The 14,605-nt window shown below is 41.8% G+C and overlaps 1 protein-coding gene across 5 annotated transcripts in view; it reads right to left on the bottom strand.

Moving 5' to 3' along the window:
• Positions 1 to 1,195: 1,195 nt before the first annotated feature.
• Positions 1,196 to 14,605, bottom strand: part of B3GNT8 (UDP-GlcNAc:betaGal beta-1,3-N-acetylglucosaminyltransferase 8) — a 105,307-nt gene continuing 91,897 nt past the window's right edge. For all 5 annotated transcript variants that reach the window (XM_069207513.1, XM_069207518.1, XM_069207515.1 and 2 more), the window contains exon 2: positions 1,196 to 5,667. In XM_069207513.1, coding sequence (XP_069063614.1) covers positions 4,392 to 5,633 — 1,242 coding nt within the window. In that variant the 5' untranslated portion in view covers positions 5,634 to 5,667 and the 3' untranslated portion in view covers positions 1,196 to 4,391. The remainder of the gene's footprint in view (positions 5,668 to 14,605) is intronic.

Below are 14,605 nucleotides of genomic sequence, written 5' to 3'. Positions count from 1 at the left end.
AAACTGCGTTAGTGCAGTTTAGCGTCAAAAAGTATAAATACGGGCCTTAATTCTCTACATCGGCACTAATGACAGCCTACCACATGTTGCACTGTCTGCCTAATTTTCAGATGGGCACAGCAGTTTAACAATTCAATATATATAAAAATGACCATTCAGACTCGTCCACCCTATTCTTATGGCTTTGGGTGGTCTAGAATAGTCGGAATTGCCACACTTGTAGGAGTGTGACAGTACTTATGTTGGTACTGTTATTGGCAGCGCGGGCGGGGGCAATGGGTGGTCCAGGCTACAGTGGCTTCCTGAGAAGATCCAACATACCTGGTAATCTCCAAGGGTATAGAGAGGAAAGGAATAATCCCTTGCTACTCCTTCACCCCGTTTCTCTACTTGCAAGATGGAATCACTTTATCTGTATCAAAAAAATTGAATTGTCACTCTTTTTTTGTTTTCCATCTTCGGGTCGGGCATCGTGACTATCCCCTGTGAAGATGCAGGGACCAACAGAAGACTTCTGTCCAAGATAGCTGCCCAAATCACCTGCTCGTGTCAAGGCAAGTATAATTAGCCCAAATTCCACAATGAATGCTCTTTTACAGACCTCTTGACTGTGCACTCACATAGGCTTAGCCCAATCCAACAGGCTTCAGAATCCAACTTTTACCTCCTCTTCTCCCCTCAGCTTTTGACCGCAGACCTCTGTGTTCTATGGCTCTACTACTCTTTCAGAGGAACCAGGCCACTTCAGCTATCCCAATTAAACGCATGACATAACCCCTTCAGTTTAATTCATTTGGGCTATGTATTACACTATATTGGCACCAGCAGTCATACTTCCATCCGCACCACCCATCAACGGCACAACACCCTCCTTCCCGAGTACACTGCTGTGGTACCACTACCATCCAGTTTCAATTCAGCCAGTCCATGGCCTGTTGCGAGGGGCCCGCTGCTGTATTTTCTGCCTCCACTGATGTCCAGATGGGCACTAGCTGGCTCATCACTGATTCACCTCTGATTTTCTGGTTGCCATATCACCCACGCGCAGCAGGAAAGGACTACAGTTAGTCACACTCACCACAGCTCAAAAAGGCCAATTTTCTCTGGCTGCCAACTCCGTCCCTATTGTCAGTTTTTCTATTATGCATTTAGATTTTTAAAAGAAAAAACAGGGGAATAAAATTGTCAAACTTCATTGATTTCATAAATTATTTAATTTTATAGCATCTGTTAAAAAACAACAAACCCACAAAATTCATTAAAGAGGAGAAAGTCACTTTGATTTTTTTTTTTTAAGTACATGCTTGTAAAATGTAACACTAAAATGTGCACAGTGGAACAAAAATGATTATGTATACTTCATGAAACCGATAGAGGCAGAAAATATGTATACCTGTTTTTTCTTCCGAAAAATGAAAGCCCAGAACATACAAAATCTGAGAGACTTCGACCTACTTACCGTCTCTCATATTCATGAAAATCTGTTACAACGAGGAATATTACATACAGACAGGACAAAGAAACAGCCATTTAGCAAATGGGAGGGCAACTGTTATTTACCTTATGCCAAAATAAATATTGCTTTTACGTTCTTTAGAATGCTAGATAAGCTACCCGGGGAATGTCTTCTGACTGGCAGTAGTGTTATAGAAAACACTGGAAAGGAATTTTAGGGCCTAGAAGTGGTAACAGAATGTGGGTCGCAGTCGAGAATGAAAAGCTATCGCCAGATTAAAAATACTTGCACTTAATACTCCCATATAGGGTGCAACAATTAGCGTGAAGGAGTGATTCAAAGCATGCAGCAGAGTATATTCACCTCGGTGAATAGGAATTCCTGAACTTTGTAGGGAGAGAAGCAAGTTATGTTACTTTAGCAACTATAGTACAAGAAAACATTGTATTACCCATTGGCTCACAGTGAGATGTACAAATACGCACTGTATATCAGATGCACTTTCTAACCATGTATACCATGTGTCCTTATGCAAAAACAATTTTCACCTCTTTAGAAAATATCACTAGACATGAATTAGCACACAATAATAGACACTGCCTTCCTATAAGGCCTGCTGTCCCAATCATATTTTCCCATGTTTCTTTGTACCATAACACCACTCAGTCTATTTGATGCTCCAGTTACTCTGACTGGTTCCCATCTGAAAGATTTTTTAAAATTCTGATATTACCTGAGTCCCCCCATCTCCTACATACAGGAAGTCTCTCCACCTGCTTACCACCCTTTCAGGAAATAAATACTTCTCTGTGTTCCCCTGAGCCTAACCCATTCCACATCAAATCAATGGAATTTATCCAACGACATCTTTCTTCTTGAACCGTATTACCTCCTTTGATCATGTGTATTTTTACGGTACCTTCATGTCTTACATGCCACCAGCCTATCGATGGCACAACCATATTTTAATACCCAACTCAATGTGTAGCACATATCCCACAACTATTTCATTTCTCACCAACATGAATCCATCAAGTTTTCAATTTAATGAGGTGGTCGACGAATCGGAACTGTAAGATGAGGTTTCAAAGATCAACAGAGGTAACACTTTCTTCTGGTTATGGCTTGTCCTTTACTTCGCACATCTCATTTTGTCAGCGTCCAAACAGTAAGATAAGTTCATAACGATCAGATCCCTAAAGAGTGTTCAAGAGGCAAGGAATTTCACATGTAGGCAAAAGGGACCTGAGCTCATAGAGTGATACTACCATGACCGCTTATCTTACTCCTTGGAACATTTCCAATAGACACAGTGTGCCTCATTCACAAACATGTTTCTTTGAGCAGGTGTGAGTTACCCCTGACTTACTCATACATTTTTGGAAGAAAGTCACATCTGCTCTTGGAAGTAAGCATTTTGAGAGATCCTTTCCGCTGTAGCAAGATGGGTTGAGGCTGTTGATGCTGGAACCCTCACTGTTCTTGGAGGGAGGGAACAGGCAGATACTGATCAAATTATGAGTTCCTGTGCCCAGTCACAATCAATGTTTTTAGATGCACGAAGTAAGTGAAGTCTGTGCTCCTGGGATCACCGTAAAGTCCATCTCATCTTTGGGACACAGAGTGGGAATTTGATGTGCGAGAGAAAAGTCAGTAGTTGAAACTCAGCCTGTGCTGCTTCCCAACCTTTCTATAGCAGCCACTTTTCTGGAAAATCCAGGCCTTCTCAGATTAGTCCTGTGGTGTCGGAATTAAGTATGGTACAGACATTTTAATGGAGGTAGACTGCAGCTTTGGACAGGGTTTGTTCTTTAATCATAAGTGTTTTTAACTAAACAACTAGAAACATAACACAAACATATAGCTAATAAACAATACTTTCTCTCCTAAAAGATGTCAGTTTTGAGGAAGGCAGACCACTGGTAAATAAACTGACAAATGGGGTTTGGGTCCAAATAAAATATCTATTCCATCTTTGGCCCATCCTAGTTCAAAAAAATAATTGTACTTCAGACATCAACATACTGGCATCCTGCACATCTCCTCCTACAAAATAACACCCACATAACCGTTTTGGAGTGCTTAAATTAGTAAATTACACAGCACTGACAGGAATTAAACTCTGTTGTGTGCACCAGTATGCTCTTTAACATGATTATATATAAGGCTGTATTCTAGCCATGAAGAAGTCCTCAGTAGTTTTAACCTATCTCAACTGATATGCACACCATAGCTATGTGCTCTGCTGATTCCACTGGGGTGCAACATTGCGCTAAGAGGGGTGGCAAGATTAAACTCACAATACAAATTGTCTATCCATTGTGGGCAATGTGCAAATAGATATTCAGCTTTTCTCTGCTCGTCTCTCAAAACCCAGAGCTGCCCCTCCATTTGTAATCTTAAAAGGAGTTTAGTGTTTATGCTTCACACAGTTGGATGATAACGGGGCGGTTGCAGCAGTCTACACATCTGGAGTCAATCGTGTCAACAGAAGCAGCAATATCACCTTCAAGCACAACTCCCTCCATGTTTTCAGCCTTCTCTGAATGCACCCCCTCTAAGTGAGCAAACAAGGAGGGGTCTTCTTTTTATGTCAACTCTATCCTTGATGTGTTTCTTGATATGTTGAACAAAGGTGTCAGCTGGAGGGGAGGGGGGCTCATTGATGCCAGAGACCATGAGGTTAAATCCCAAAGGTCAAAGTACCACAACGAGACGGTACTGGGTTTTCAAACACTTAGGATCCAATCAGAGCCCTAGAAGTGAAAATGTAGGACATATTCAGTTACAGTACGAATGAAACCCTTACATTCTTGTCACTTGGACTCAATTTGTTTTTTCTCAGTCTTAGTGACCCCTAACAAGCACTGCACTGCTGAGTGTCCTACAAGAAGCTTTTTACCTACACCATGCTCTCTTGCCCCTGCATGGCTCCTCAGCATTTGAGACTAGGGTCTTGCATCCTGCGCCAGAGTCGAAGGAGTTGCTGGGGCATCCTCTGATGGACTAGAAGAAGCTTTTTGTGGGTGCAAGGATTATCTCTTTCTTTCTCTGCAATGTCAAAGGTCTGAAATTCAGTATTCATCTGTGCTACAACCTGCAAAGCTTGGAAACAGAGCCCAGTGTAGACATCATCAATGGGGTAGAACTTAATGTACTGTGAAATCAAGTACAACCATTTGGCCAAAGATCCAGAGAAAACAAAGCCCCCTCCTCCAACATAGGGAGGATAAGAACCTTCATAAAACGACTTTGGAATGTAATATTTACTTCTGCTGTCTCGGAAGGGTGAAGCTTCAGTGACAAGGTGTCCCATGTAAAGGAACTTTGCCCTGTGCTGTTCAATTGATTCCAGGTACTGTAGGACGCCGAAGGTGTTGGTAAAGACGTCATCATCACCCTTAAAGATGAAACTGACATTTGGGCAGTGAACGGTGACCCATTTCAAGAAAAGGTTATCTTTCAGGGTCAAATTGAGAAAGGAATCCTGGAAGTCCCACTGAAGGATGTCGTGGAAAAGCTCACTCTCGAATTTGACAAGAGGCTGTAGGTCAGGTCCTGACCCATCTTTTTCTGTCCCCAGGAGGAAAACAGTCCGAACTTGCAACCCTCTGTACTCCATTTCACGGCCCCAAGTTTCTCTCAAAGCCTGTCTCTTATCAAAGTTTTTAGAAACTGATTTGATAGCAAGCAGAAGAAAGGTGTGGTTCTCACTGCACTTATTGACCTGGTTGATCAGCATTGGAAACTCCCTGCAGTCACTGTATGATACAAACTGCTTGTAGATCTCTGGATACGTATGGAAGTCTTTGATTTGCGAAATTGTTTCCTGATTGACACCACAAGATGTGGAAACACTAGCCTGTCTCTCGAGATCTCGAAAGATCTCATGCTGTTTCTTGTTCCAGTAGCCGTTCAGAGCTGGAATTTTTTTCTTCAGCAGCAACGCCAAATTTGGGAGCAAAGTCTCTGAAAGGTTATTCCTAGCAAGATTCTCTTTCATAATACCAACTGATGAAATGGTGGCAGCTGGAGGCGACATCCACCAAGGCCTCTGGTAGGACAATGAGGAGTCCTCTTTTGGTAGAGGGGAAGGACTTGTCCAGTTTATGTAGGTTCCTATGATTATAAGCATGATGAGGGACATGAGCACTGTCATGCACTTTGGTATCCGCATTCTCTTCACCGCTTCTTCCTCTTCTTAGAAAAACCTGAAAATTGTAAGCAAAAGAATTGGTCACATTTAGAACACAGGAAGAGTAAAGGTTCATGTTCCTGCACAGAAATGACATTGAGCTTGCAGGTTTTGGTGTGACAACACATGAATATGAACTCCCTCCTTTTTGCCCCGTAGCAGACTATCCAATAATTAAATGCCAAATGAGTTCCTTATAAATTTCATATGAAATATGTTTCATTCAATCAAGATAGAAAAAATGGAAGCTTCTACAAAAAACCTTTAGCTCCAAAATCTCTTGATATATGGTTGATATTTCTAGATTACAAAATGGAGTATTGAGACTATTACACCATCACATGCACGTGACTTATATTCCACCACTTAAATTATTTTGAAGTCAATAGGCATAAAAGATCTTTATCTTTGGTGTCTAAGATGGGAAGAGCGTTGTGAAAGGTCGGTGACTGTAGGAGTTCTGGAAGAAAGAACAGGCGGCTTGATGCAAATGGGGCAAGAATATACCAAATTATAAGGTGAAGCTATCTATGATAATCTCCAAAAAAGGAACTTGAAAATTTGTTACAATGTACGAATTGTACAATATATGGGGTGACTATACGTGCTTCAGCAGAAAGAAGCCTATATGTGCTTTTTATTTATTAGTTGCTTGTTAGCACTTTCATAGATGAAAATCTGGGACTATCGATAGAGCATTACTTCCCTATTTATGCACTAGCTGATGGCAAGTTGCTTGCTTCTACCACAAACTGAGAAAATAAAAACATTAAGGGCCTAATGTCAGAATTAATGTCAACCACTGGTAATTATCCTTAGTCACATTCCAGCCCATTTTTTGTCATCAGACTGTTCTTACATGGAAATTTTATATAAAGGTCGGAGGCTAACCTTGAATTGGTTAAATGGAAGGAGATAAGAGAAAACGTATTTCAGGGGTAACCTAAGAGCAATTATAACAATACTGCAGAATTAAAATTGGATAAGGGAACATAAGTAGAAGGGATAACAAAGGAGAAAAGATAAAGGTATGTGGGTGTGTGTGTATAAAGGTGGGGGGGCAGTAATTAGCTCTGTAAATGTGGTGGACTGCGGGGAAAATATTTTGCGAGAGGACCGAGTTGTAGAGACCCGAGTATTAATAATATTTTGCATGCAGAATTTCTGTCTGTAGACCAGGGGTAGAGGAAGATACCAACTATTTTTTAATTTATAGTTGATAGGGAATATCAGACATTTTCATTAATCCCCATCACCAGGTATCTCCAACTCTGGCGCTGATGTAGAAAAACGGAAATCATGTCCAAATATTGGGTTAGTCCACATCTTCACGCTACAGATTATCAAGTCATAGAGTTGTAGATTCTCCTCCCTGAGGACCGTATGTCAAAATATCGACTACAGAAACATCGTGCTGCCAAAATATCATGACCAAATCATCGATTATCAAAATATTGAGATGGTAAGTGAGCATCTTGAGTTTATTACAGATATTGTTTTATTGTTGCTGCTAAAGCAGTGTTATTGGCCTGCTCAAAGTGATATTATGTGTTGAGACTAACGGGTTCAAATAACGCAAGCCAAAACTACAACTCCCAATTCCTAGTAGGTTTTCACATGAAAGCCAACGTTTGGGAACAAGATATCCTGTTGATTTTGAGCAACCTGGCTACCTTCTGTTTGCTCAGTCTGTGTGAAGCAGCAGAAGATTTTCGTACATAACTTTGTGAAGTTTTTTAATATTTGCAACTGTCAAGCAGGTCACAAAACTCGCTAAGTTTAATAAAGTAAAAAAAGAGAATTCTAGCTCTATAGAAGTTTGATTAGTACATGTACAGGGACACAAAAACATATATGCATAAATTCACAAAGATCCCCTATCTTCGTTTAGAAGTGAGAACTGCTGAGTTTCCCCCAATGGCTGAGCCTCAGCTGACTTCTATGTCAGAAATCCTTCACCTGATGGCCTATTCTTGACAAGTCCTACATCCTTCCTGTTATGTAGAATAAAACCACCAGGCACTATATATGGCAGACGACCGTCAATGATTTTTACTGTTCAAGTCACCCGCAAAAAGGCATTCAAGGCATGGTGGACCCTGACACTGAAAACAAAAAATGACCAGCACACTGGAAAGTAACTCCATGCATAATAGGCCATGGTGATTTTGCTTTTCAGAAAACAAATCATTGTTTTGTAAGCTTGTTTCTGAAAAGCAAATTGAAAGAAAAATTTGATACACTGGTAATAGTTGTTTATGTTGTGATGTATGCTGAATTAATTAAGAACAACGTAAACAATTATTAACGGTTTATCAAATTTCAGACAAACATTATTATAAAATTTGTCTAATATTTATGATCCAGTTATATAGTATGATAGAATGCAAAAGAAAAAACAAATTTGAAACCTATTGGCTTTGCCTATACTTGTTTAAGCTGGTCAATTCCAAGTGTGATTCCCCACCCCCGCGTGGAGATTTGCACATGAAGTTCTGTGATGGGAAGCTAACATTTATATAAATGCAGACGTTTCAATAAGATCTATTATGTTTCTATTTCCTATTTAAAACGGTCTTATTTTCATTTACGCTATTTAAAAACACCTGAGCAGATGACTTGCACAAAGGCTCACCTAAACCAGCGATTTAATTAACATTCCTTCATTTATAAAAAAAAAAGGTGGGCAGAACAGAAGTGGGCAGTGATAGGGGTGATGGGCAGGTTAATTCCCAATAAGAGGATTTCTTCACATATTTAAGTTGTTTTCTTGATTGCCCTGCAAAGCGGACTTTATTAGTGGGTTTCATGTATCCGCTCCCAAGCTGCCCATCATTTCTGCATTAATGAATTGTTGTGTGTTTTGAAAACAATGCTTCGAGGGTCACTAAAGTTTGAGCCTGTGCTGTGACACAGAAAACCATCTCAGAGCACAGTTTTCGAAGGCGACTAAGCAGGGGCAACCATACTGTTAGATTATCGATTGCTCATATAGAATACTGTGATATTCATACATTGTTCGTCTAATCTCAGACATATAGGACACTTATAAAACTGTGTACTTGTATAGCGCACTACTCACCTGTTAGGGTCTCAAGGCGCTGTAGCATACTACTGTGGAACCCCTCCGGGCTTTTCCCTGTGAGGTGCCCACTCCTGGGCAACCTCCAAGGTGAAGCCAGGCATCCCAGCACTGTTGTGGAGATTAAGCAAGTTATTGCCCAGAGTTACAGAGTGGGACCCATGAATTAGATTAAGCACCAATGCGAGAATTACTAGGTCGAAGGAAATCGAGTCCAAGACCCAGCAAGGCGGGAATTGAACCCTGGTCCCAGGCCAGATTTCTGCATCAGGGTCTGCCACTCTAACCATTGAGCCACACTTCTACACTTATCTAGTGTTTAATTATCACACCTGGCACGGCCTTCAATATCGCCAACATTGTTAATATTGATAAATGCTTCAAATGGTCGGTAGCACTGCTCGTTCTATGGATGCATTAAATATACGCAAGGGCCCGAAATGAGGTTCTTTTTTTAATCAAACATATATATAGGTTAGAGTGATACTGCTTAGATTCCTGACACTGCTCACTGCTGCAACAGTGTGGTATTGTACATTTGTGTATGTTACACACATATTCATGATCTTGTAACATGCAATATTGTTTTTATCACACAAGCATATGAACATAAACATATGCACAATAATGGTGTTCATTATGCCTGTTTATTACACATGCAGAAACATACTGTTTATTTATTACAAAAGTGCGTGCGCACACACACCTTCGATGAAGAAAGAAGACAGAAGACTGGCAGCGAAGAAAGAAGACAGCGAAGAAAGAAGAAAAGAAGCCCGCGATGAAAGAAGACGGGATGCAAAAAGAAAAAAGAAGTACCTTTAGCGTCATAGCCAGAGAGGAAGGGCACTGGCCAGCGTCCAATGGGAAGTGTCCGGAAGGAGTACTTGGTCCAGAGGCAACCCGACAGCAAGAATGGCGAAGAAGAGGAAGAAGACAACAGGAAGTGAAGCAGGACGACGTGCTGGCCAATCAGAAGCACGTAAATCAGAGCCACGTTGGACTAAGCCAATGGTGAGTACAGGTAAGTAAGAGGCTGGTTCTAAGCCCCTGTTAAGTTTTTTTTATTAACTGTAGATTTTGCAAGTAGGTCTCAAGCACGCATGAAGGTGAAACCTGAAAATGGATGGCTAGATATGCAGAAGGATGAATACATATTTGATGTGAGGGATACTCAAGTGTCATATTCACTTAGGGGCATATACCTCATGCAATGGTAATGCAAAACCTAAGTCAGATTTTCCAAGCCATGCAGGGCCACCTTGCGTGGCCCTATGTGGCCTGATAAATCACGAGAAAGCGAGGCTGTGCAAATCACTGCCTTGCGTTACTCTGCCCCAGGACGGCGTTCGATGGGTGGACTGTGGGTGTCCCCCCCTGCATCCACCAATGGATTCTGGTAGCGAACTTAGTGTGCTGAATTCGGCAGCGCACTTAGAAAGAGGAAAATGCCTCAGAAGAGTTTTTTTGTGCAGGAATGTGCGTCTTCCTGCACAAAAACAATCCTCACTGTGAGGCAGGCACCCGTGCACCATGGCGCAAGGGTACCTGCATTGTCGCAAAGCAGCACAATGTGTGCCAGTGCAAGGAAAGGACAGGAGTGTGCCACATCACGCAGCACAGCAAGGTGGCTTGCTGCACTGCATGAAATAATGACAAATCTGCCCACGAATATTTAACCCTTTTGCAGAGGAAACCACATTTCTGACTGGATAAGCTGTGGAGTGCCGGTGAATCCTTGTATTCTCTTTGGTGAAGTCACTTCCAGTGTGTAATGGAAGCACACCTCTCAGTGCCTGTCTAAATTCATCCTATCTGGAATGATCACCTGTAGGTAACACTGCAGTGCACTCAGAATGCACCTTGGATCATTGGTTCTTGTCAACTATCTTCCGCGTGCACTTCCCTAAGAGTAACGTGCCACATTTATGGATATCAGATCCTCCGTGTTCCCTCCACATACACTGAAATATATGTATCTAGTCTTGGGCTTTCTTTTAAGAAGTTACTTTTATCAAGTGTCAGTCTTATCAAGATTAATTTGGACTAATGATTGTACTGCTAAATATCAAAAATGGAAATATTGTGATATTAGAAAAAGATTGAGGGCCAAAATACTGAAAGGTAAGTGCTTATAGAGGATGTATAGATTTACTATTCCTAACTCTGCATAACCTGAAGATATATACCATCAAGGTACAAAGTGTAGACTTAGGTGCAAAAAAATCTAAGCTTACGTACCTTTCAATTTCGATATTTTGTTCTCAATATTTCCCTACCACGATATTTTGTATTTGATATTCAGAGGCCTTACCGGGCTAATGCTCCCAGTTCCAGGGCCCCCCTCAGCCCAGCATCTGGCCTGAGTGAGCTCGGGGGGTGGGGGGCTCACAGGAGGGCCCCCCGTCCCCAGTTTCGTTACGCCACTGCCCAGCTCCTAAAATAAACTGACGGATGTTAAATGCACCCAGATAGGACACGTAATTCCACGTTCCACATCTGGGTCCCTTTATTGTTATATCTTAAAAAGACGTTGACACTCTCTCTCTCTGCACGTAAAGCTGTAATACTTACACCTTTGAAACTAAGCAGGTTAAACAGAAATAAGTACTTATATATGCAGCCACTGACATGTAGCGTGCTAAACGAAAATCCAACATCCTTAGTGTTTTTTTTTATTTACAGATCTTCATTTAGTGTCATGTCTCCTACAACTTCTACATTCTAGAACGGGCAACGGGTACTGGGGTCCCTGCCTGCACCAGAACAATCTGAGTCCCAAGCAGGCCGCCTGCCGGATATCTGTTACCAGATTACTGAGGAAGAGTTGATCGACGAGTTAAGGCGCTTCTGAAGGTCAGACATGTGGTTACTCTGTGCTGTGGTAAGGCATGTCTGTATTTATTTGTGCACTGGTGTTACAGGGTTCACAGCTACAGTCATCGTGTGAGGTGTGCTCGGACCCCAGGCACATGCACTGTGCACACGATACCAGCTTGGCCACAGCTGCATGTGATAGCCTAGCATGGCGGTCACTGCCATTGGCCTCTGTATGTGACTTAGTTGGATTTTTTTTTTTTTAGACAAAAAAACCCCTGAAGCACATATCTATAAAAAACAGAACAGTGCAGAGCACCAAGTCACTTTGCTGTGCCGCATGGCGATTCCTGTCCTTTCTTCTTGCCCGGGCACAAAGCGGGCAGCTTAGCACCAGCACAAGCACCCTTGCACCGTGGGGATACCTTCCTGCACAAAAACAATCCTGGGAGGCTTTTTCTTCTCTTTATGTGTGCTGCAGAATGCAGCGCACTTAGAAAGAGGAAAAAAAGGAGAAATAAAGGTTTTTCTCTTCACTGTGCCTCTCCTGGAGAGGAGTAAGGTTTTGGCGCATCCTCAGGCTTCCCAGGGTTGGTAAATCTGGGGATGCATCAAAAGCCATGGGTTGCATTGGAATACCGACGTAATACCCATGGAACCCCTCTCTAGTGCAGAGTAAGGCAACGCTGTGATTTGCGCTGCCTTGCCTTATTCCTTATTTTTGAGGCCATTCAAAGCCAGATAAAGTGGCTTTGTGTGGCCTGATGGATATGGCTAAATGCTTTGCGCAGCTGTTGCGTCACAAAAAGTGATGCAACAGCAGTGCAATGGAGTCATAAATATGCCTCTAGGTGTCAGGGCCCTTTGCAGGAAGCCAGCACAGCTTGTGCATCCCCTTGACGCATGCCAGTGACATTACCAACACAACTACTAACCATCACAGTTCTACAAGAGTGATAATTCAGACAATTCTAAGCCACACAAAGCATCACGAATCGTATTAGGTAGGTATTATTCATTTTTAATGTATATTGAATTATTAAACAGTGTTGTTGTGCTCATATGAAAATTAGACAGATATCGTCACTATGTGGTGGACTGTCATTATGTCGTTGTCAAGAAATAGGTGTCAGTGTCAAGCACCAGAAACCACTGGCTCAAATTAAGCACTGCTGCTGTGTGATCTTGTAAGCGGCTAGACATGCTGTTCCAGTGTAGCTGAATTAATATACAACGTACCGGAGAATGGTCACTGTGTGCTGTGTTGCTCTTTACCCTGTGACAGGAAGAACTTATAGAGAAGTAATCTCTAGGACCAGGAGACACATTGGGGGTGGCGTGGCTTAACAGTGAATATCATCATTTTAGCTTAGATTTTTGTTGTAGCTGTAAGGAAGAGAATGTTTAGTATGCTTTGCCCTTCAGTTGGTGTCATGTCCCCTTTAAGGATGGTTGTACTGGAATGCTTATATTGAAAGGTGTTCCAGGTTCATGGGGGAGGTGATCCTGACCATTCATATCATCTGTCATATCACGTGTATGCTTGTTGTTTATAAGGGCATTGAACAATTGACAAGCACACACCCTCATTCAAGCAGCATACACATTTTTGTCTATGTATCTCCCTGCCCTTCAGAAAGCAATCCAGAGACTGGTGTAATTCTTTAGTGGAGGCATAGATTTTTTTTTTCACTTTTTAGGTCTGGGTTTTGATAGTGCAGTTCTCAAACAGGCATATTGTTTCCAAGATACATAGAGTAACCTTGGGTCTGACTCTTCAAACACTCCCTTTCTTCAACTATCCCCTTTCAGCCATTGGTTAAAACTTTGTTATTCGTATCTTGGCTCTGCCCAATTGAATATTTATCTCTCACCAAATGCTACTGACTGTTCAAGTGTATCCTTCTCCCCCCACTCGAGTGCTTGCACTGACGTGCATAAGGGACTATTTTACCTCTTTAGCCCTCCCCATTGTCTCCCTCTAAAGTGCTAATGCTGAATTTTTAGCAGATCAAACACAGATGTATTGGTTTTGCCAATACTTGTTAAGATTTTGTCAGCTGGCAAAGATCCTACCACGAGGCTGACCTTTAGCGCTGCCCACCCTTTTCATAGAATAAATGTATCCTTATTTCACTCTCAAAGTTCCTGAATTATAAAATAATGTCTTATATGTAATATATCTTATATATATTCTCTCTTATAATATCTTATTTTATACATATAACTATTTTCCTAAGGCTGATCAAGTTACATTGAGTAAAAGGGAGAGAATCAACTAAGCATATGTTTGCTCAAGTTTCGTTAAATTGTAAATGCTTTGAGATCGAGGAAAATTACTTAATCTCCTGCTGTTACCAAAATCCAGGTTAAATTGCCTGATGAGGGGTTTAAAAGTGGTGAGAAAGCAGATAGCACAGACGACCAATGAGAGGTAATTTACAGTTTAGCAGAGTGGTAACAGCATCGTAAATCAGCAGTACTCCAACCCCACAATACTACAGCTCACCGCTATATTCAAATTCAGGAACATGCTGAGTTTACACCAGCAGACCCTACGCGTGCTTGTCGATATAGACCTTTAATCACGTGCCCTTTTCACCACAAGGCCATCAGGTCAAAGTAATGGTCGCTCCACTCCATTTACGGTGGGGTGACTTACACTGCTTTTACCTGGGAAAAGAGTACCTTGATGACACATGGCAGTACCGGGAACAATGCCCCCTATGCCATGTTTGTCAGGCACACTCTTCTTTTGTTTTCGAGAAATAAACTCGTGTTAAGCGGGTGCATCAAACATTGGCCTGCTCAACAAAGCTTCATTGCCAGGCTAGGCAGGGGCGGCTCCTCTGTTATATATATATACCGGGTCTAAATCTCATGAGACATGCATCACAAATCGTATTTGTGCTGGGTAGATTTTGCCCCCAGGTTTTGACTCAAAATGTTCCGCCCAAAGTCTAGCATGCTTTTATTCACCCACCCTTACTGGTGCAATAATGATGGTTGGGGTGTGGAATCCACCACAATGTGGATTGAAGTAGTGATTGTGCAG

Source organism: Pleurodeles waltl, chromosome 9, assembly GCF_031143425.1.
Source record: "Pleurodeles waltl isolate 20211129_DDA chromosome 9, aPleWal1.hap1.20221129, whole genome shotgun sequence".
NCBI lineage: Eukaryota > Metazoa > Chordata > Amphibia > Caudata > Salamandridae > Pleurodeles > Pleurodeles waltl.
This window is presented reverse-complemented; position numbering and strand designations above follow the sequence as displayed.